The sequence below is a fragment of the Triticum aestivum genome, chromosome 4B, assembly GCF_018294505.1.
Source record: "Triticum aestivum cultivar Chinese Spring chromosome 4B, IWGSC CS RefSeq v2.1, whole genome shotgun sequence".
Classification (NCBI taxonomy): Eukaryota; Viridiplantae; Streptophyta; class Magnoliopsida; order Poales; family Poaceae; genus Triticum; species Triticum aestivum.
In genome coordinates, this window is record NC_057804.1 from 450468683 (window position 1) to 450489998 (window position 21316).

The window sequence follows — 21316 nt, forward strand, 5'->3', positions numbered from 1 at the left end:
ATGGTTTTGTACTGAGTCTGTTTTCACATACTGAGCGTGTTTTGTGACGATATTCTAGACTTCTCTCATTTTGAACTCAGCTCCTTGAGCGACCGGCCACAAAACAAGAAGTTGTACTGTCGAGCACAACTCCTTGAGCGACCGGCCACAAAACAAGAAGTTAAGTTGTACTGTTGAGGAGGAGGTCCTCGACCCCCACTGCGTAAGTACTTAGTATGACGGTGTATTTGTACTGCCCAAAAACATACACGGAAGCACAAAGTAAACATTTGAGTACATTGGCGCTCACAGGAATAATCACACGCACAAAAACTTTTTCTTTGATTTGTTAACGAACTGATGATATAAATACATAATGAACTACTACACTTAGTGTATGTTTTCTTGTACAAGTCATATACTGAAGCAGGGATCTAGCTCCCATGATTTGTAGAAACAAAGTGAGGGGCCTAATTTAACTCCTCTGTCCACAATCCAGTAGCATCGATAATTATGTATGTTTTTTTCCATTTGCACAATAATTATGTCCTTGTCAGTACGACTCATCAGAATTGTAAACAGCATCCTTGTCAATACGACTCCTCAGTACTAGTGCTCTTTTTTCCAAAAAAAAAATGTGTTAGAATAGAAGCATTTTTCCTATATGATGTTACTTTTAATGTAAACCTTTCTTATCACGGAAATTAATGTAACAATAAGCAATGAGAGATACCTTCACGGGTGAACATACAGTTGCGAGATCACGAGTAACGTGAGGTAAAATTTTCACTAAAATTTTGCGAACAAAATACATTAAGAAACTTAGTGCAGAAACAAATATTTAAGATAATGGTGCCGACCACGCGACCAAAGATGTCGTGTGCGCCTAGAAATTAAGCTAGTGGCCCATCATTGCGCTCATTTTTCTCAGAGAAATATCTGAACCAAGACCAGTTCAACTAGCACAAGCAAACAAACTAGTTGTTGCATCTACAAAAATCTGAAATGACCATCTAACAACTAAGTTACTTACAACTAGCACATTCAAAACTGTTGCCTCCCGTTGTTTTTTTCTTAGAGAAAAATCTGTACTGAACATCTAACAAATAGGACACTTTGCCTCTTGCATCCGTCTGTCACATCTGGTTGCAAAGAAATAACAAATTACGAGTACAAAGAAGTAGCAACCGCAGCCTATGACTTGAGAGAGTAGTAGCTACATCCTACGGTGGCCGACTGACGCAGGTGTACTAAACTCTTTAACTTGATCCACGACAATCTTTGAACCTCCTATAAGAAAAAAGTATATATCATACACATTGAACCGTTTCTGGGGTTCTTAACGAGCTGATGATAGAAAACATGTTGAACTGAACTTTGGGCTTTCAGAAACTACCGAATGTTTTTGGGTTCATTTATGTACCTTTTTGTTATCTTTTTCTCAACTCCAAGCCACAATTACAATCACAATACACACATGTACTACAGAATTAACCAAAACGACTAATTTAATCCAGAAACAGTTTCTGAACTTGGTTTGAGCTTTGTTTCTTCAGATTTTTGAACTTTTGCAGAAGGTATGCCTGAACTTGCGTGAATGACAAAAATGACACATAGTTTGTTCTGCTATTTTGTAAGATGAATTGAAAACATAAAATGGAGTACCTCCATAGAGTATCTCAACGAATTGGAGCTTGTGCATAACAGGAGGAGGACCCAGGAATTATGTAGCATCACACGTGTTATGCATGTTTATGTAAACAGAGATGCCAACTTTCTACATATAGTTACTTCTAGCTCCCAGCAAAATTTGTAAAATGGAAGGCGGATAGGTCTAGCTACTCTATTATGAAGCTCACCTTCATACTTGACAGACCAATGAACCACTGAAGAAGGGGCTCCCTGGGGGCGCTACCTATCTCCAACCGAAAAAGGACCGACGACAGTGGCGCATGAGCCAGTATGACTGCCGTGGGGCAGGAACCCTGACGACGACGACCTGATTATTGAAAAAATCCAGGGTGGAGCACAGGTGGCCTGCACGTAGCTCTTCTCGTGAACGGCGCCGGAGGGTGCAGTTGTACTGCCGAGAAGAAGAGATCCTCGCCCTCCTGCCGCTGAGCGCAACGTCACAGAATACCAACTTCCATCAGTCGTAGTCAAAGCCCTTAATAAAAAGGTCCCATTGGCATGTCGAAGTTGCTTATTTACTTGATATTCTGAAAAGATCAATGCCAAGACTGAGATCATAACTTGATTTTTTTCTAATGGATACATACTGATGACCTACTACGGGTATTATTTGTTGAACTGTCCTTGTTGTTTAGTATGTTTTTTCGTTTTACAAAATTTAACTGAAGAATACCCCAAATGTGGTGGTTTAAAAAAATATGAACTTTACGGAAAAGAACGCCTGAATGTTTGAGTTGGTAGTGTGTGAACTTCTCGATGAAACATTTTATTTGAAATGTTTGTGGGACCAAAAATAGAAAAGAGTGGGAAATAGGACGTGCACTTTCATGTAAAGAAAGTTTGAACTCCCTGTCAAATAATTGGTTTCAGTAGCAGAAAAAAATTATTTAAACTTCTATATTGAACACTTTATATAGAGTGTCCCCGTGAGCTTCCCAATTTTTTTATTTTTTGAATGAATCAATGGGGCAAACGAACCTTTGCCCGGCGCGTCGTTGAACGACCTCGGTTGGCGGTGGTTGAACGGACATATCTGACCTTCCATTTTTTGTTTTATTGAACTGAACATAAACAAGAAGTGAGCTTAATTGAAGATAACTAAAATTTAGAAACTTAACTTAACAATATAAAAAACTGAACTTTCTTTTAATTAGTGGCTATGTGATAAACATTTCTACGCAGAGTAACAAAAAGTTCTCGACTCATTTACCAACAGTAGTACATATCATGGGAACAAAAATTCTTTCCACTCAGGGAACAAAATGTTCTTCATCCAGGGAATAAAAAATGTTTTTGTTGGGTAATTTACAATCAGCACAACAATAGCATATAAACATTTTATCCTAGATCATGCTACACATTCCTAGCAATTCACATTTCACTAATAACCATAACATCCACCTGAAACTAGATCAATTCTTTAGATTCAGAGAAGTAATGGGGAACGAATGACACTACCTAATCATACTCGATTTCAGAAACAGAGCAAACATGGGGCAAACCTTGAATTTTGTGCACATTAGCAGAGGCTGTTGGTAGTTCAGAACAGGGATGATGGCTTCTATGGCGAAGACTGTAGCCAGGATCCAACTTGTACGACAACCAGCGCTCAATTTGGACTGAGAAGGAGGTTGCAGCTGTGCCTGGGAGGAGAAAAGGGGGTTCGCCCGGGCAGAAGACAGGGGAAGAAGCAAGGCCGCAGGCGGCGCGTGGCAGTTCAGGGATGAAGTGACCGCGGCGACTGTTGGTGCTGTGCTCAAGCATTACTGCAAACACCTACCGTGCAACACACATGTCAAAGAACTGATTATGTAGAAGTGATCCAACGAGCCATCAAGGAGATGCAGGGCTGAAGGAATGAAATTGACCTGGGTGGCGGCACCGCGGCACACCAATCTGAGCAGCGAGGGGAACTGGAGACACGCGGGGAAGGAGCAGCGCAATGGCGATGGGGAGCTGCGCCGGTGGGATAGGCTTCATCGCCGGCTGGATCTTGCCCATCCGGACGTGAGGAGGGGGGAGGAGGCTTGGGGCAGAGTTCCTCGTCGGCGGTGGTAGGCACGCCGTCGGGGAGGTGCTGCTCCGTCGTCGGGAGATGGAGACACCGCGCCATGGCGACGTGATTTGGTCGGGTCCGATTGGGGGTGGCGTTGCGCGGAGATAGGGATGGGAATAGCGACCACCGTAGGATGGGCGGCAGCAGCGAGGCGCGGGGTGGCCGGGCGGCGGCGAGGCGCGGGGGTGGCCGGGAGGCGGCGGGGCGTAGGGTGGCTGGTCGCCGGCGGGGGGCGGGGTGGTCGGGCGGTGGAGAGGCGCGGGATGGCCAGGAGGCGGCAGGGCGCGGGGCGACCGGGCGGCGGCAGGGAGCGGGTGGCCGTGGGGCGACGGGGCGGAGTATATAGGGCTGGACTATTCTGTTACCGGTCCCTCGGTCCCTATATAGACCGGCGATCCGCAAATTCCCCGACCCAGAAAAATCAACTAGACAAAAATGCACACCCACAGCGCCCCGTCGAGTTAATTGCACAGAAGTACCACAATTCAGGCATCACATGCAGATTGGTACCACGATTGCTAATTTTTGCGTGTCAGTACCAACATTGGTCCAAATTTTTGCAAATTGGACTAAAACGCGTATCTATACGTATTGACGCCCGATCCGACAGGTCGGGCCCACCCATCAGGTGCCACGCTGGCCAATCGGCGCGTGCCCGCGTGCTGACTAGGACGAGCCGGTGCGCTGCTGTCCTAACCGGCCCGGTCGCACCAGCTCCAGTCCGGCCGCACCATTCCCCTCCCCCTCCTCCTCCTCGCTCGAACCCTAGTCCATGGCGTCGGCGATTCCGCCAGTCGGCGGCGAGGGCGTCCACGGCGGCGGCGAGGGCGTCCACGGCGTCGGAGAGATGCCGTTCTGGCCTCCTAGCGGAACGGTTGGCGTCGACGGGGATGGCGGCGACGAGTCCAGCTCCGCGTACTCGACCGACGACGAGGAGTCGATGTTACTCACCATGGAGCAGCGGTTGCTGTTGGCGCATCAGTGGGTGGCGAACCCTAGCAGCAGCCATGAGTTGACGCATGGACTTGGCGGCATGCTGTAAGTACCCTTGTCCTACTCCTCTGATTCATCCAATTGGGCATTTTTAGGGTTTGTTCATCTTCTGCTTTATCTAGTTGGGGATTAGGTTTTATCCAATTGAAGTGACTAGACTAATCTAGTAACATAGTGTATTGCACTCTCAATTTAGTTCAATTACTGTGGCTCTCCAAATTGTTCTGTACTGTCTGGTACTGTAATTTAAGCTGTTTTGTACTTTACTGTTGCTCTCCAAAATTTGCTTTTGTGCTAAATTAGTAAATAATAGACTTACAGGTTACTTTAAATTGTAATGTATTGTACTGTTGCTCTCCAAATTAAGAGTAATTATAATGAATAAATGAAATTTAATTTTTTCTGTAGTTTGGATGAAGACATTTGGCAAGTAAGGATCCATTTTGATGCAAGAGAACCATTGGAGATGAAGCTATGTCGTTCAGATATTACTTATCTGAATTTGGTTGCAGTGATGGAAACCCAAGGATTTAATGCATATGATTGTTTGTTTCACATTGAAAATCCATCTTTAGGAGAGAAAGGGCTGGATTTGGTAGACAGTCATGCAGAATTACAGATGATAAAGAGGAAGATCCAGGACAAATTGGTGCTTAATTTGCTAGTCAGGGCTTGTCCACCCCCTGATACTGATTTTGAGAGGCAGCATTTTGAAAAGCCAGACTTGTCCACTGTGGTGTACCAAGAGCCTGTTGTTTATGATCTGAGTGAGCCTCCTATCTTAGCTGTTGATCAGGAAGGAGTAGTCTTTGAGAGTCAATGTAGCACACATCACCCTGTTGCTCCTGCTGGTGTTTGCACACAAGAAAGCAGAAATGCAACTAACAAGTTGAAAGCAGTTTTGGAAGAAGAAGAAGAGGGATATCAAGGATTTGAGGCTTATGAGGACAGTGATTCCTCTGATGAGGATGGTCAAATTGGAAGTTACCCTAATTACATGGTTGATGAAGAAGATGTAGAGGTGGAAGAGGGAAAGAGGCAGAGAGAGCTAGAAGTACAAGAGGAAGAATCAGATGATGATCAATCAGAAGAGGAAGAAATGCTGCATTATGAGGGTGACACTGAAGTTGAGGACCCATTTGAGGTAGAGGAAGATAGGACTTTTGAACAAGAAGAAGAAACTATAGTTGAACCTGTAAAGAAGAAGCAGAAGCTGCCAGTTAGAAGAGGCCCAACCACTAGGTCACATTGTAGTGAGCTACCAGAGGTTGAACCTGATTTCAGACCATCATCAGATGAAGAAGAGGAGGGGTTGTTGAGGGAGAGTGATGATGATGGTTTTCAGCCACTCTCTTTTGTCCTACAAAAGAAAAGGAAGAGTAGGGCAAAGAAAAGGCCTCCTAGGAAGTGGTACAATGAGAAAATGGAGCAACCACATGAGCAACTGTGTATGAAGTTGTGTTTTAGGGATCAGCATCAATTCAGAGAAGCTTTGTTGAATTTGCACATCACCCAGGCCAGGAATTTCAGGTATCACAGGAATTCAGATCAGAGGATAATTGTTGAGTGTACAGATAAAAAATGCCAGTTCTTAATGGTGGCAGCAGTTATAAAAGGGGAGAAAACATTTGTAATTAAGAAGATGAGACTAGAGCACACTTGCCCTAGTACCACTGAGACCACCAGGGTTAGTGCTAAGTGGCTAGCACAGAAATATGAGCATCTCTTTAGATCTGATATAACTACTGGTATTCAGGCTATAATTGATGCATGCAATGAAAAATATGGTGTAGATGTGCCCAAGTGCATGGCATATAGGGCAAAGAACATAGCTATTGATGCTGTGTTAGGAGATCACGGGAAGCAATATCCTAGGCTTAAAGACTATGCTCAGACTGTCATGGACACAAACCATGGGAGTAGAGTAATAGTCACTACTGTTACTCCAGTACCTAATGCAAAAATATCCCACCCAGGCCCAAGATTCCATGCCATGTTTTTTTGCCTTAATGGAGCAAGGGAGGGGTTTCTCAATGGGTGTAGGCCTTTCATTGGTTAGTTCTTGAACCTTGTGTGAACCATTTACATATTGTAGAGTACTCCATATTGTATCTCACTTGGAAATGTTGATTATGCAGGTGTTGATGGATGCTTCATTAAGCTCACTACAGGTGCTCAACTACTTGCTGCCACTGGTAGAGATGGCAACAACAACATATATCCACTGGCATTTGGCATAGTTGGTCAAGAGGACACTCAGAGTTGGTGTTGGTTTCTACACCAACTGAAAATTTGCCTAGGGGGAGAAGTGGGCAAGTTTGGAACTTATACTATAATGTCAGATAGACAAAAGGTATGTGTTTGCATATTTCATTCTGTTTTGAACAAGTGTTTGCATTAGCTTAGATTTTCAAATTGTTTGTAGCTTAGACTTGTTAAATTGTTTGTGTCAGGGGTTATTGAATGCAGTGAATGCTGTGTTTCCAAGTTGCAACCAAAGATTCTGCCTTAGACATTTATATGCAAATTTCCAAAATGCTGGGTTTAGGGGTGAAGATCTTAAGAAGTGCATGGATAATGCTAGCTATGCCTACAATGAACACAAATTTAATATTGCAATGAATGATCTTAGAGCTGAAAGTGAGGAAGCTTGGGAGTGGCTTACTGCAATACCAAAAAAAACATGGGCAAGGCATGCATTTGACACAAACTGCAAGACTGACTTGGTAGTGAACAACTTGTCAGAGGTGTTCAACAAGTACATTCTAGATGTTAGGAGAAAACCTATAAGGACAATGTGTGATGGGATAAAAGATAAGCAGATGATGAGGTGGCACATGAAGAGAGAGAGTGTAAAGGAAGCAAGATGGGAGATAACACCTCATTACAGTGAGAAGCTAGAGATTGAGAAGGAGAGGGCCAGATACTGCAAGCCAATACAGGCAGGGGTCAACTTATGGCAAGTTACAAGTGGGCAGCAAACACATGCTGTCAACCTGGAACTTGAGACTTGTGGATGCAGGAAGTGGGACCTTAGTGGCATACCTTGCAACGATGCCATCTCTTCAATAAACAAGGCTAAAAGGAAACCAGAGGATTATGTCAGCAAATTCTTCAAGAAAGATTTTTATGCTGCAGCTTATGAACCAATGATCTTTCCTGTGCCTGGTGAGCATGATTGGACAAGGACCCCTGGTCCAGACATAGAACCACCTGCATTCAAAATCAAGAGAGGAAGAAGGAAAGAAAAGAGGATCAAGGGCAAATTTGAAGTACCAAAGCCAAAAGAAACTTCAAGAATGGGGACCATAACATGTGGCAATTGTGGTCTCCAAGGGCATAGGTACACAAACTGTCTTAAACAGTTGAAGCCTGAGCTAGCTTTGAGGAAGAATAAGCATGTGGTAATAATTTTTCACCTTCAAATATACTAATGTTTTCTTTCTTATACATTTCTTTCTAGCATTATTAACTGATTCCTTTTCTTTGCAAGGCTAATCCAAGTACCTCACAGCCAAGAGCTGCTGGTCCTTCTACTGCACCAACAGCAAGACAACCAAGACCTGCTGCTTCTGCTCCTACACCACCATCATCTGGAAGAAGAGGAGCTGGCAGAGGAGCTGGTGCTACTTCTACTACAACACCACCATCTGGCAGAGGAAGAGGAGCTGGCAGAGGAAGAGGAGCTGCTACTTCTACTACAACACCACCATCTGGAAGAGGGAGAGGAGCTGGCATAGGAAGAGGAGCTGCTACTTCTACTACACCACCACCATCTGGAAGAGGAACTGGCAGAGGCAGAGGAAGAGCTGGAAGAGGTGCTCCAATGCCATTCATTGCCCCAAGGCAATATGCTGACATTCCTACCGATGGCACACACACTGGATGGATGTCCTACTTCACTGCTAGCATGGGAGGTGGAGGAGCCATGTAATGTCAAATATTGTGGTGTTATTTTGGTTAAACTTGATGCTTGAGGTGGAGTACTGGTGGAGTACTCTAGTAATGTTGAACTTGATGCTTGTAATGTTGAACTGGATGGATATGTGGTTGAACTTTAGGTGATTATCTGAATGTTGAACTTTAGTTGGTTATCTGAACTTGCTACTGGATGCTGGTAATGAGAGTTGATTGTGACAAATCAGTACCACATTTGCAGATTATTGTGACAAATCAGTACCAATTCTGCTGCTAGCTGTTGCATGTCAGTACCAATATTGGGGCATCACATAACATGCAGTACCACATTTGGGGATTCTGACATGTGGGCAATCCACCTTTCCTACTATTAAAGTGTGACAGCACAAGATCTCACAGGAGTGTGGGGATGAAACTAGGGTTCATCCGCGCAGCCAAGGACAAATCTCAGAGGCGAGGCGCTGACTGGGGCCGGCGGCGGAGAGATGTCGTGGTCGTCCAGTGCCGGGTCCGCTCCCGGATTTCGTCGAGCTGCAGGAAGGAGGGGGGAGGAGTCGCGCTCGCCGGTGCGCTACCGCGAGAACCCAATGGCATACGAGCCTCCGGTGATGTGCCACTGTTCAACTCCGAGGAAGGCTCCAAGATGGATCTCCTGGAGCAGGCAGAACCCTGGTAGGAGGTACTACAGCTGCGTGGATGCTATGGTGAGTGCTGTTTTTTCCCTAATTTTCTTCCTCTTTCTTCTGTGCAATAATTTTTGGCAGCATGGTGAATTTGCTTGTGTATCTTAATAGCACGGTGGCTGTGGATTTGTGCAATGGCATGATGATCCATTGCCCACATTCTGGAGTGAGCTCATTGGGGATCTGCGTGATGAAGTATGGAGGCTTAAAGGTGCAACTGTTGCTAGATCTGAAGATCAATTTCCAATCCTGACTCCAAGTGAAGATGATGGCACAAGGGAGGCCATGTTTCTGTCTCTGTAAACTCAACTCAGAGAGAAGAATGCAGAGATTGCAGGGATTAGGGCCAAATTTCACAATGTGTTGTTTCTTTTCACTATATTTGTGCTTGGCTTAGTTGCAGGCAAGATATTAAGTTAGTTAGTTGCTTCAGTTGTAGCCAAGTTGTAATGGATCAAGTTGTAATGGATCAGTGAAGTTATCTTCTGATGCAATGAGATTTAGTGAGTCTTGTTCCTCTTTTATTGCAATGTACTGTCTGGTTTGCTGCAACATTGTCATAATGTACAATCTACATAATCAGCATAACCATAGCAATACATAACCATACATAATAAGAAACTGATCCATACATAGCAATACATAACCATTGTTCACAATACATAGAGGAGTTCCACTTCAAATGCATAGTTCATCCTTTTCTCACAAAAGGATGAATAGCATAACTACTACATACATACACAGCCATAGTTCACCATTAGTACAAGCATACAGTACACAACATTAGTTCCTAGATGCTAGGTCATTACACAACCATCATTCCCAAAAGGTCAGCAATGCCACTAATCTCATTTCATCTTCTTCACTTCTCCAAGATGGCTTGAATCCCCCTGAACTTCTCCTTCAACTTTTCATTCTGAAACTCTAACTGCCACTTCTCTTCAATATGCTTTTTATTTCCCTTAAGCAGATCAGCAACCTGAAGCTTCAACTCTAGCTTCTCTTGGGTGAGCTTCTCCTGACACTTAGTTAGCTCTGCATTCTTCAGCTCCAAATTCATACTAGCTTCAGTAAGCACTTGCTTCTCTTTCATTTTGTTCAACTTCAAGTTCTGAATGACTGTTGCTTGAGCTCTTGTCAGGTTGAGCAGCACCTCATACTTCTGAGTAAGTTACTGGGTCTCTGCATCTTTCTTTGCCATCTTTGCCTTCATATCATCAGTCAGTTCTTTTCTTACCTCCTGCTGATATGTAATGGCAGACTGCAGATGCCTGAAATCCACCACCTTATCTTCCTGGAAGTTCATCAGCTCATGCACATCTTCGACTAGCTTGTCATAGTTGGCCTCCAGCTTGTTCTTCTCTTCTGTCAGATGGTGGATAGTGAAAGAATTCTCAAGATTGTCATTCACCCTAGCACTTTTGGCATCTTCAACCATTGCCCATAGCTTCAACAATGCATTCTGCATTGTTGGGGGCCACTGGTGATCAACCCATTCAACAAAGCCACAATTGCTACCTTCCTACAAAAACAATAACAACAACAAAATAGTTCATACAACAAGTAATTACACAAAATCACTGCAGTTGCCAAAAAGAATGTCTAAATTTAGCATCAGACCACTAAATTTAACAAGAGGAGCAACCACTTGAGTAGCTGACTGACTAGGTTCAGCCATTGTTCTAATGCTACTCTAACAAGAGGAGCAAAATATACTCATGCTTGACCTAAATAACCTACTCTAACCACTATGAATCAAAATGTTGACACCAAGCAGAGTACTCCAGCAAACAGAGTTCAATATGCCTACAATCCTACAATACATACCGGCTGTGCACATGCTAAAAACCTCCTGCCTGTGTCTGTTCCTTCAAAGGCAACAAGCCTCTCAGATGCCATGCCGTGCTTCTCACATGGAGACATCACATCCAGCTCAAGCCCCTTGTAATCTGGATCTTCAATGGTGAAAGGAACCTGCAGAAGCTCGCACAAAGACAATGGCCAAATCAAAACCTAGCGAAATCAACCAAATCAAGAAATCCCAAATATGAAACCCTAACCCTAACCCTGTACTGACCTCGTTGAGACCGTCTGTGGAGGAAGAATGCATGTACGGGGGGCTAGAATGGCCGTCGCTGCTTTCGTCCTCCAAAACCATGGCGACGGCGGGGCGGTGCGGCGGCCGGCCGGCTGTCGGGACGTGGTCGGCGGCGATGGAGGAAACGAGCGAGGAGGAGGAGGGGGAGGGGAATGGTGCGGCCGGGCTGGAGCTGGTGCGACCGGGCCGGTTAGGACAGCAGCGCACCGGCTCGTCCTAGTCAGCACGCGGGCACGCGCTGATTGGCCAGCGTGGCACCTGACGGGTGGGCCCGACTTGTCGGATCGGGCGTCAATACGTATAAATACGCGTTTTAGTCCAATTTGCAAAAATTTGGACCAATGTTGGTACTGACACGCAAAAATTAGCAATCGTGGTACCAATCTGCATGTGATGCCTGAATTGTGGTACTTCTGTGCAATTAACTCGACGGGGCGCTGTGGGTGTGCATTTTTGTCTAGTTGATTTTTCTGGGTTGGGGAATTTGCAGATCGCCGGTCTATATAGGGACCGAGGGTAACAGAATAATATTCTGTTACCGGTAACAGAATAGTCCAACCCTATATATATCCAGAAACATTTTCCACCTATATATATTAATCGGTAATACCCGGTATTACCCGATATTCACTGAAACCCTTCTGATGACCCCGAAACACTTCTGAAACCTCTCAAACTATTCCGGATATTAATGAAACAATTCCACAAATATATTCTCATTACTCCCATCCTACTAACAGTCAGAAAATCATGATTACCTTAAGCTTGTGACCCCGTAGGTTCAGTAACCATAGACATGACTGAACCCCTTCGTTCAATGACCGATAACGGAACCGTGGACATCCATGTCGGTCCCTATGATTACACGAATGATATTTGAGTGAACATTTGGTTATCATGTGATGTTCCCTTTGCTTTGCGATACTTTACAAAACCCAGTGTGCATCGGTATCCTCTTGAGTCATTACCATGCTCACTATAATGTTGTTCCCGTTACCGGTTTTGTTCTTCTTTCTCGTTGATGTGTTCTGGCATCCCCGTGACGTAGTCACCTATGTCTGGACATACGATGATGGATGCCGTCACACCTAAAGGGCCCTAAGAATATCTCTCTATCGTCGGAGGAGAAAATCCCACTCTCGAGTTGTTCAGTAACTTGTCAAACTTTCCGGTGAGCCTGAAAGTTGTCTTTATGATCACCTTGTTACAGATAATGTTTGAGCAACCCCAAAGCCCACCGTCCGGTATGAAGTGAGCGAGACATCGCATGGTCTAAGGAACAAAAACACATGCTAACACTTTGTGTTATAACATATGATTTTTGCGATATGATCACATAATATAACAGACAAGTATTGGGTCGATTCAATATGATCGTTCTTCTAACGTCACACCCTCAATGTTATTTTAGGACTATCGTTACACTTAACGATAACCTAAGATCCAGAAAACATGATCACCAACAACACTTGAGACGGTCTTAGGGGCGAGACTGGGAACCTATTGTTTACCGTTTATCATTTCACACGTGCATATGAGTTTTCCACTGAATCACATATTCTAGGATCATAGCAGTTATAGCATGAAATATAAACTCTTAATTATGAATAACGAAAATATAATAATGTAATATCATTGCCTCTAGAGCATATTTCCAACAGTCTCCCACTTGCACTAGAGTCAATAATTTAGCTGCATGGTTTTACAAACACCTATGGGTATTCTGGTGCTGCTCATTCCTTACCTATGGTAGAGCCTTTTGTCATTTGTTTTGACATATTCAAAACTCAGTAATATTTGTGTCAGTCTTGTCTGTTTACAGGATCTCAATCCATCTTGCTTTAAGCTATAACATTTTATTCAAAATAAAATATTATTTAGACTCATTGCACTTAGAATCATATTTCGGATTCACCCATTTATATCAAGATTATTCTTACCTGGACATCTTCATAATATAATGCTTATGGGTTTGTTACAACTTTTGCAATACCGAATTATACCAAGAAATTTCTTGATTGTCCATATTCTCACTATATTGTTAATGGGGTTCTTTACAACTTTTGTAACATCCAGTTTTATCAAGACATTTCTTGATTATTGGATCTACCCTTTTATATCAAGACTCTTCTTGATTTAGACAACACTGAAACATCTAATGTTTTCAAAACATAAATTATCAATACAGAATAATCAATATTGTTCATAAAATAATCTTATTATAGCCCTAATTATATCAATCATGAAGTTGATATTCATATATTCTCAATAATGAATTTTTAACTTCATATGCTCAAAATAATACATTTAGTCTTTTGAGATTCATGATATCTGTTACTAACATTTAGTAAAAATCTTGGCCCTTTCATATATTATAACTATCAAGATGAATTTCTTTCATCTACTCATGCTCATTAATAGATAAGCATCAAGTTATGTGACACTGAGAGAAACAATTTCTCTATTTAAACATTTTACCTTTGTCAAAATATATAAACTTTTAAGCTCAATCAGACATATTGATCTATCTTTATAGATTCTTTTATGCCCAATATTTTGCCTTGCTATTTGATGAACACGTGTTTCAATAACATTTTATTTTCGCTAAGAAACTATATTATTTCCAATTCATAATATGTCATAAACATATGAGATCAGAAATACTATATAGCTCCCACTGAGCTATGTATATACACAAGGTTTCTTTGATAAGATTAAAATCTCAATATCAGCTCACTCGTTATAATCTTCAAAACCCTTTTTGAAGTTTGCACTTTTGCCCCATGTATCATTCCTACATCCTTCCTTTTAGGAAACTTAGTTTTAATATCCACTTTTCTCAAAACTCTTTGAAGTATCAACCAAGTTCAAACTTGTCAACTATGATAAAGTTCTAAACTAAATTATATTTTTATTTTGGTGTGCATGGCTATGAGACATTCCTTTGAGCTGGGCACCGCTATTGTTTCCTTGCAGTGTGCTAGTCATCTTCTTTCAAAGATGAATATCTCACTGCAAAATTTCAAACAATATTCCTGATTTGTATACACATGTTACATGCTTTAGAATTTCTACATCCAATGTAGTTTTGGAGACAATCTATCGGAACAATTTCTGATTTGTTAATTCTGCTTATCACCGTCATGGATTCCATAATTCTTTCTAAGCTGTAATATCCTCCCACTTATCTTTTTGACAAGAAAACCTTTCCCGAAAAAGTGTGCATCTGTCTCAAACATTTTGCCTTTTGAACATTCCAATGGAAGGAACTCAAATCATTTCTTTGAGATATCCTACAACTTATCTGGTTCATAATTTCCATAACTCTTATGGTTTCATTAACCATACTAATTTGTGATGCTCTTGTTTAGTTTATATCTTTGCTATTTCAATTTATACCCCAAAGTATAAAAGCAGATCGGTAATAAATAATTCCATAATTATTTGCGTGTTTTTGCTAAACTTATGACTCAGATAATTTTCTTCAATCTTGAAGAATTACTTTATCTCTTGTCATAATGATCCTTATCTTCATAAAATATCTGAAGTCTTCAAATATATTCTGAAATTCCTTTGAACTATCCAAATATTTTAGATTTTATAAGTAAATCATATTGACCTGATTTTAATGAAGTATTATTATTCATTGTGCCCTGGCTTGTTTATCAGACTTCATTCATCACTATGTATTCTTTTATTTGATTTCTTATTCAAGAGATCTCAATACTTCATCTATATGAAGTTTATTTCCCTGATTAAAGCCAAGCAATGATTCAGTCTTCTCAAGACGTTTAGCATTAATGTTAAAATTTTCAAATCAAGATCCATTGAATACACCATCAAAAATTTGCGGCAAATCCAAATATATCCTTATAATCACTTTAACAACTATTGTTCAAAATATTATAAGAACATATGTCGCATAATCCAAAATATAATGTCTTATACAACTCTAGAACGCAATAACTATTATTTGATCCTAAGATGGATCTTGAAGATAAACTAAAGCCATGATTCCATCAGTCCTGAGTAGCAATCCCATCACCATCCTTGACTAGCATCACATATTTTATTTCTTCTCAACTTGTGAGCTTTCTACAGTCCCTGCATCAGATTGCAAATGAGAGCAATCGGTAAGTATCAAATACTTGTAACTTATAGAAACAAGATAAATAACATTAACTTTGTATAACATTTATACCTTTATTGGAAGAACCATTCTTCTTGTGTGCCAGATAGTTCTTGTAATTCCGCTTCCAGTGACCCTTCTGTTTGAAGTAGAAACATTCAGTCTCTTTAGAGGTTCTTCCCTTGTTCTTCTTCTGAGAGACGGTCTTACCGGCACCAGTAGATTTCTTCTTGGACTTGCCCTTCCTTTTGAAACTAGTAGTTTTGTTGACCATCAACACATCTTTGTTATTCTGCATTCCAGCTTCCGCAGTTTTGAGCATAGCAAACAACTTGTTTGCACTTTTCTCCATCCCATTCATGTTGTAATTCATTATAAAACCATCGTGAGATGGGGGGAGTGAAGCAAGCACAATATCTATACCGAGTGTAGGTAGAATTCCAAATTCCAGTGAAGCAAGTCTATCAACATAGCTAGCAAGCTTCACTATATGCTCACTCATTGAGGGAACCCTCTTTCATCTTGCATTCGATCAGGGCCTTGGTTAATTCAAACCATTCGGTCCTTGCCTATTTCTTGTACAAAACTTCTAGTGACCCAATTATAAATTGAGTGGTAGAAACACTTCTGTAGTTCAGGATCCATGCAAGTTAACATGAGACACTCGACTGCCTCATAGTCATCACTACGAGTAGTATAAAGCAACAACTTCTTCCAGTGATGCATCTTTTGAGGGAGCATCACCTAGGGGTTGATCCAGCACATACTCCTTCTTAGCACTCCTGAGAACAAATCTCAGGCTGCAGATCCAATTCGCATAGTTTCCACCATTTGCAACCAACTTTTCTTTCTCAAGCATAGGGGCTAAGTTGAACATATTGCGAGCCATTTAATCTACAATGATAAACACAAACAATTTTAGACATAATTCATAATTAATATTGCACTAGTTTCTTAAAAGAAGTTTAAATATTATAGTGCACTCCCACTCAAATTAATATCTCTCATAATTAATTGTGAGTGATTCAAGATCCAAGTCTAGTTCTCAGCCATTGATGTGAACATCACTGATGACGAGAAATTTTGACCGGTGGGCAAACTTTTGCCGATCATATCTCCATATGACTCTTGTTCATCATTTGATGCTTTGTGCTTCGAGCTCAAAACGATTCTGATAGAACTTCAAGACAACCGAGTGTTATCTGCATACATGGTCTGACCATCCCCGTCTTACACTTCATGTCCCGTTTGTACTCATGTGGACATGACGCACTTCGGAATGCTGCGTGTTATAGACGGTTGCAACACTGGGAAGAGCACCTTTTATCTTGATATTTATTGTGAGAGATTACCCTAATAATTGACTATTGCACAATCCAAGGATGCAAACAATAAAGGGATAAAAATCTCAGGCAATTCATAAGAGCATGACATGGTATCGCCCTGGGCCCCGGGAGTTCTCCATGATCGTCTTCATCTCCAGTTGAAGCGACGTGACGGCCAATATTTCATTGCCGTGGCAACCTTTTCAAAAATGTTGTCGTGGCGGCAATCTCAGAAAACATTGTCGTGGCGACCGTTTCAGAAAACGTTGACATGGCACCAAAATCTGAAATTCCATCATGGCACGAAATTATAGCTCCTCGTCCCGCACCTTGGTACACCTTCTCCTCATCGGGGAATTCCGTGTATGTCTTTGCCACCGTCACCTATAATCGATCTCTATGATATTTACATTAAGGTGGCAATCTCGTGGCTCCAACCATCATGCCATGACGTGCAAGCCACTTAACATTACAACATATAACCATCTCATACATAAACTCATTATCACAACGAAGGCTATACCACATCATATGCAAACCCTGCAAAACCAAGTTAGATGTCTTCTAATCGGTTTGGCAAATTTTAATTACGTGGCTTCTAGGGTTTACGGATAAACCTGGCTACCTACATGCACACCATAAAGTGATAATCCTTGTTGCTAGATTAACTTTTGGGGTGTGTGTGAAAGAAGAGACTTAATTAAAAATCTCGTTCCCCCACACTAAACTTTGTCTAATATGCGTGACCCCCTAGAAGATCATCCATCTTCATCGCCCTCTTGCGTACGCGACGGTTCACTATTCTTGACTATGGTGAAGCCCAAGGAACTGTTAGCAGATTGTCGACAGCCAGAGCTGAGTGATTGTCAGAACCTTGTAGAAAGCAACACCATGCCGTCAATGAACTGAACTGAAGCAACACTCGAGGGAAGCATAGCAAGAACATCACTCTCACATCCACATGTTATCTAGATTGCAACCTGCATCTACTCATGGAACCGCTCATGATGGCACTGTTGGGAAACGTAGTAGAAAACAAAAATTTCACCCTATGATCACCCAGGAATAATATGAAGATGCATAACGGGTTGTGACGAACAATCGTTACCGACTCCAGGAGTGCAGCGGAAGTAGACGAGTCGGTGTAGATCGTACTTGGAGTCCCTCGAACATCGATGACGATCCTGCAAACCACCCGCGAACGATCCCTCGAACGGAAGACCGAGAGCACGGTCTCTCTAGTTGGTTGCAAGCATACAATCTTCACGATCCGGCAGCGCTTCTCCGTCCAGAGCTAATCATCACCGAAGAATTAGAGGAGGGAGATTAGAACCACACGGGGCTTCAAATTATGAGGATTAGAGGTGGCTAGGGCTAGCTCTAATTAGTCAACTAGGACCAACAAGAACTAAAACTAGATCAACTAGAGGAGGCTCCAAAACTTGTGTACCACTAGGGTGGAAATCCTCTAGTATATATAGGATTGGGGGGCAGAGGGAGCTGCCACCAAGGGGGAAGTGCCCCCTTGGGGTGCCGGCCAAGGGAGGGGGAGTAGTACTTCCCCTCCAAGTAGGATCTGACCCCCCTATAGGAAAGGGGGGCGCCTCCCTTGTTGGGCCCTTCTGGCCCAACTCCTTCTCCGCCTCTTGGCCTTATTTGGCCTGTTGGAATTAAATTAATATAGTTTTGTTCTAAACATTTTCAAAGCATTATATATATCATTTAATATCTCCAAAAACATTATCCACATATATATATTAATCGGTAATACCCGGTATTACTCGATATTCACCGAACCCTTCCGGTGACCCCGAAACACTTTCGGAACCTCTCGAAACTATTCTGGATATTAATGAAACAATTACACAAATATATTATCATTACTCATGTCCTATTAACACTCAGCAGATCGTGATTACCTTAAGCTTGTGACCCCGTAGGTTTGGTAAACCATAGACATGACTGAACCCCTTTGTTCAATGACCGATAGCGGAACCGTGGACATCCATATCGGTCCCTATGATTACACGAATGATATTTGAGTGAACCTTTGGTTATAACATGATGTTCCCTTTGCTTCGCGGTACATTATAAAACCCGGTCTGCATCAGTATCCTCTTGAGTCATCGCCATGCTCACTATACCGTTGTTCCCGTTACCGGTTTTGTTCTTCTTTCTCGTTGATGTGTTTCGGCATCCCCGTGACGTGGTCACCTGTGTCTTTCCAGACGATGATGGATGCCGTCACATGGAGAGGGCCCTAAGAATATCTCTCCATCGTCGGAGGAGCAAATCTCACTCTTGAGCTGACCAGTAACTTGTTAAACTTTCGGTGAGCCTGAAAGTTGTCATTATGATCACCTTGTTACATATGACGTTTGAGCAACCCCAAAGCCCACCGTCCGGTATGAAGTGACCGAGACACTCTCATGATCCGAGGAACAAAAACACATGCTAACACTTCGTGTTATAACATATGATTTTAGATGATATGATCACATAGTATAACATAAAGTACTGGGTCGATTCAATATGATCTTTCTTCTAACGTCATACCGTCAATGTTGTTTTAGGACTATCGTTACACTTAATGATATCCTAAAATGTGGAAAACATGATCACCAACAACCTTGAGCTGGTTTTAGAGGTGAGACTAGGAACCTATTGTTTACCGTTTATCCTTTCACACGTGCATATGAGTTTTTCACTGAATTGCATATTCTAGGATCATAACAGTATAGCATGAAATATAAACTCTTAATTATGAATAACAGAAATATAATAATACAATATTATTAGGACATATTTCCAACAACAGCTCCCTCGCCGATGGATCCGGAGCCACCGCCACCGCCGCTCTACCCGCGAGAGAGAGGAGAGAGATAGACAACTAGGGATGGGAGTGAGGGTCGTCCCAATCGCTTTGAACACGGCCATTAACGGTCATTTGTGCCTCGCCGTCACCGTTGTCGGCCATGAGTGATCAGCCACGTCAAAACGCTCTCAGAAAATGAATCAGTGTTAAAATTGTGTCGCGGTGCAAAGTGTCACATTTTGAGAAGTGGTGGTTTTTTACCGAAAAAGGCTTTCGCCCCGCTTTATATATAAAGCACCGTTCAACATCACCCAGTACAAACTTGCGTCCACACAACACACGCGCACACACACCCAAGGCAAGATACATAGGCGCTGAGTGTGGCAACACCATCCCAAACACTACATGAAGAGGTGAAACCACATATGACGAACCGTGGGCTCCAAGGCGACGCCTTCATGAAGGGGACAACACCAGGGCGCCGCCGCCGCCCGATCCGAGGATCAGAGTTTCCCCCGGAGCAACACAAAGGGCAATGAGAGCCGCGACGATGCCTTCAAGAAGGGAACAAGTCCGCCACCGCTGGTCCATCCGAAGAAAGAGAAGGTTTTCACCCCGACCACCATTCACCGCCGCCGAACGCCACACCCCGGCTACCACGCCGCCCACACGGCCATGGCAACTGGGCAACACCAAGCCACGGGCTCTGCCCAAGAGCCCCGCGGAGCCACCATCAGGGCCGCCACCCCGACATCCAAGACCTTGACACCTCCTCACACGAGATCAGCCTCTACCCCGACCAAAGACACGAGCGGAAAGGACATGCCTTTCATACCCGCGGGATGCCCCCAATGCCAAGACCCAATAGGCTGGCCGAGGCTGGCCTCCATCACCCCATCCTCGGCACCGGGCGCGAGACGAGCTCGGTCCTACTGCCTGGCACGAGACGAGCATGGTCCTGCTCCCGGGCGCGAGACTGGCTCGGTCCTGCTGCCGAGCACGAGACAAGGTTAGTCTTGCTGCCAAGCGTAAGACAAGCTCGGTCCTGCTGTCGTGTGCGAGACGAGTGATGGACCGTCACTGGGGGAGGGCCAACCATCGATGAACATAGCGGACGGATGCCCGAAGAGAAGGGTTGAAGGTCCAGACAGGCCGCACACTGACGGGCCGACGCGGGATAAGTCCAGCCGCTGCCGTGAACGACCCGCACCATCACCATGAGCCACCACCACGAGGAGGAGACGATTATGGCAAACCACCACCGCGCCGCCACCACCACCTACCAATGCAGGGCGGCCGCCCACGGCCCAAGCCGCCCACGGCCCGCGCCGTCACACGGCGGAGCAAGCAAGCCAGCCGACCCCGCCCGCCTGGACGTGCACCAACTGCTGCCACGTCTCCATGGCCCTACTGGCCACAACCCTCGTCGCCGGACGGGCCTCCAGCGCCAGATCCGGCCGGATCAGACTGGGACCGCCCCGCACGAACTGGTCGAAGGACGAAACTCCGCCTCCACCGCACAGCCGCCGCGGCACCGACGAGCGCCCGCGCCACCAGCGTCGTGACCCGCAGCCCCGCTGCCGCGCCCTGCACATAGCGTCGCGCCCCCGCTGGATCCGCAGCACCCC

General features: G+C 43.6%; 1 protein-coding gene across 5 annotated transcripts; it reads right to left on the bottom strand.

Moving 5' to 3' along the window:
* Positions 1–294: 294 nt before the first annotated feature.
* Positions 295–3988, bottom strand: LOC123092652 (uncharacterized). 5 transcript variants are annotated; one of them, XR_006444788.1, is made up of 4 exons: positions 3174–3985; positions 2650–2732; positions 1839–2198; positions 295–596 (listed from the first exon to the last, which is right to left on the bottom strand). XR_006444788.1 is itself a non-coding variant. In XM_044514470.1 (4 exons), the coding sequence occupies exons 1-3, from the start codon at positions 3670–3672 to the stop codon at positions 2725–2727; spliced, it is 405 nt and encodes a 134-aa protein (XP_044370405.1). In that variant the 5' UTR covers positions 3673–3988; the 3' UTR covers positions 1578–2096; positions 2650–2724. The 5 variants fall into 5 exon arrangements, 2 of the variants coding, with proteins under 2 accessions (XP_044370405.1, XP_044370404.1); XR_006444787.1 differs by lacking the exon at positions 295–596 and adding an exon at positions 609–1269; XR_006444786.1 differs by lacking the exon at positions 295–596 and having other exon boundaries at positions 1578–2198; positions 3174–3447; positions 3540–3982.
* Positions 3989–21316: the final 17328 nt, after the last annotated feature.

Coding starts and splice junctions, on each gene's coding strand:
- LOC123092652 (XM_044514470.1), bottom strand. CDS start 3,672: ATGGGCAAGATCCAGCCGGCGATGAAGCCTATCCCACCGGCGCAGCTC. Junction 3,438..3,539: donor GCCGCGGTGCCGCCACCCAG/GTCAATTTCATT, acceptor AGGTGTTTGCAG/TAATGCTTGAGCACAGCACC.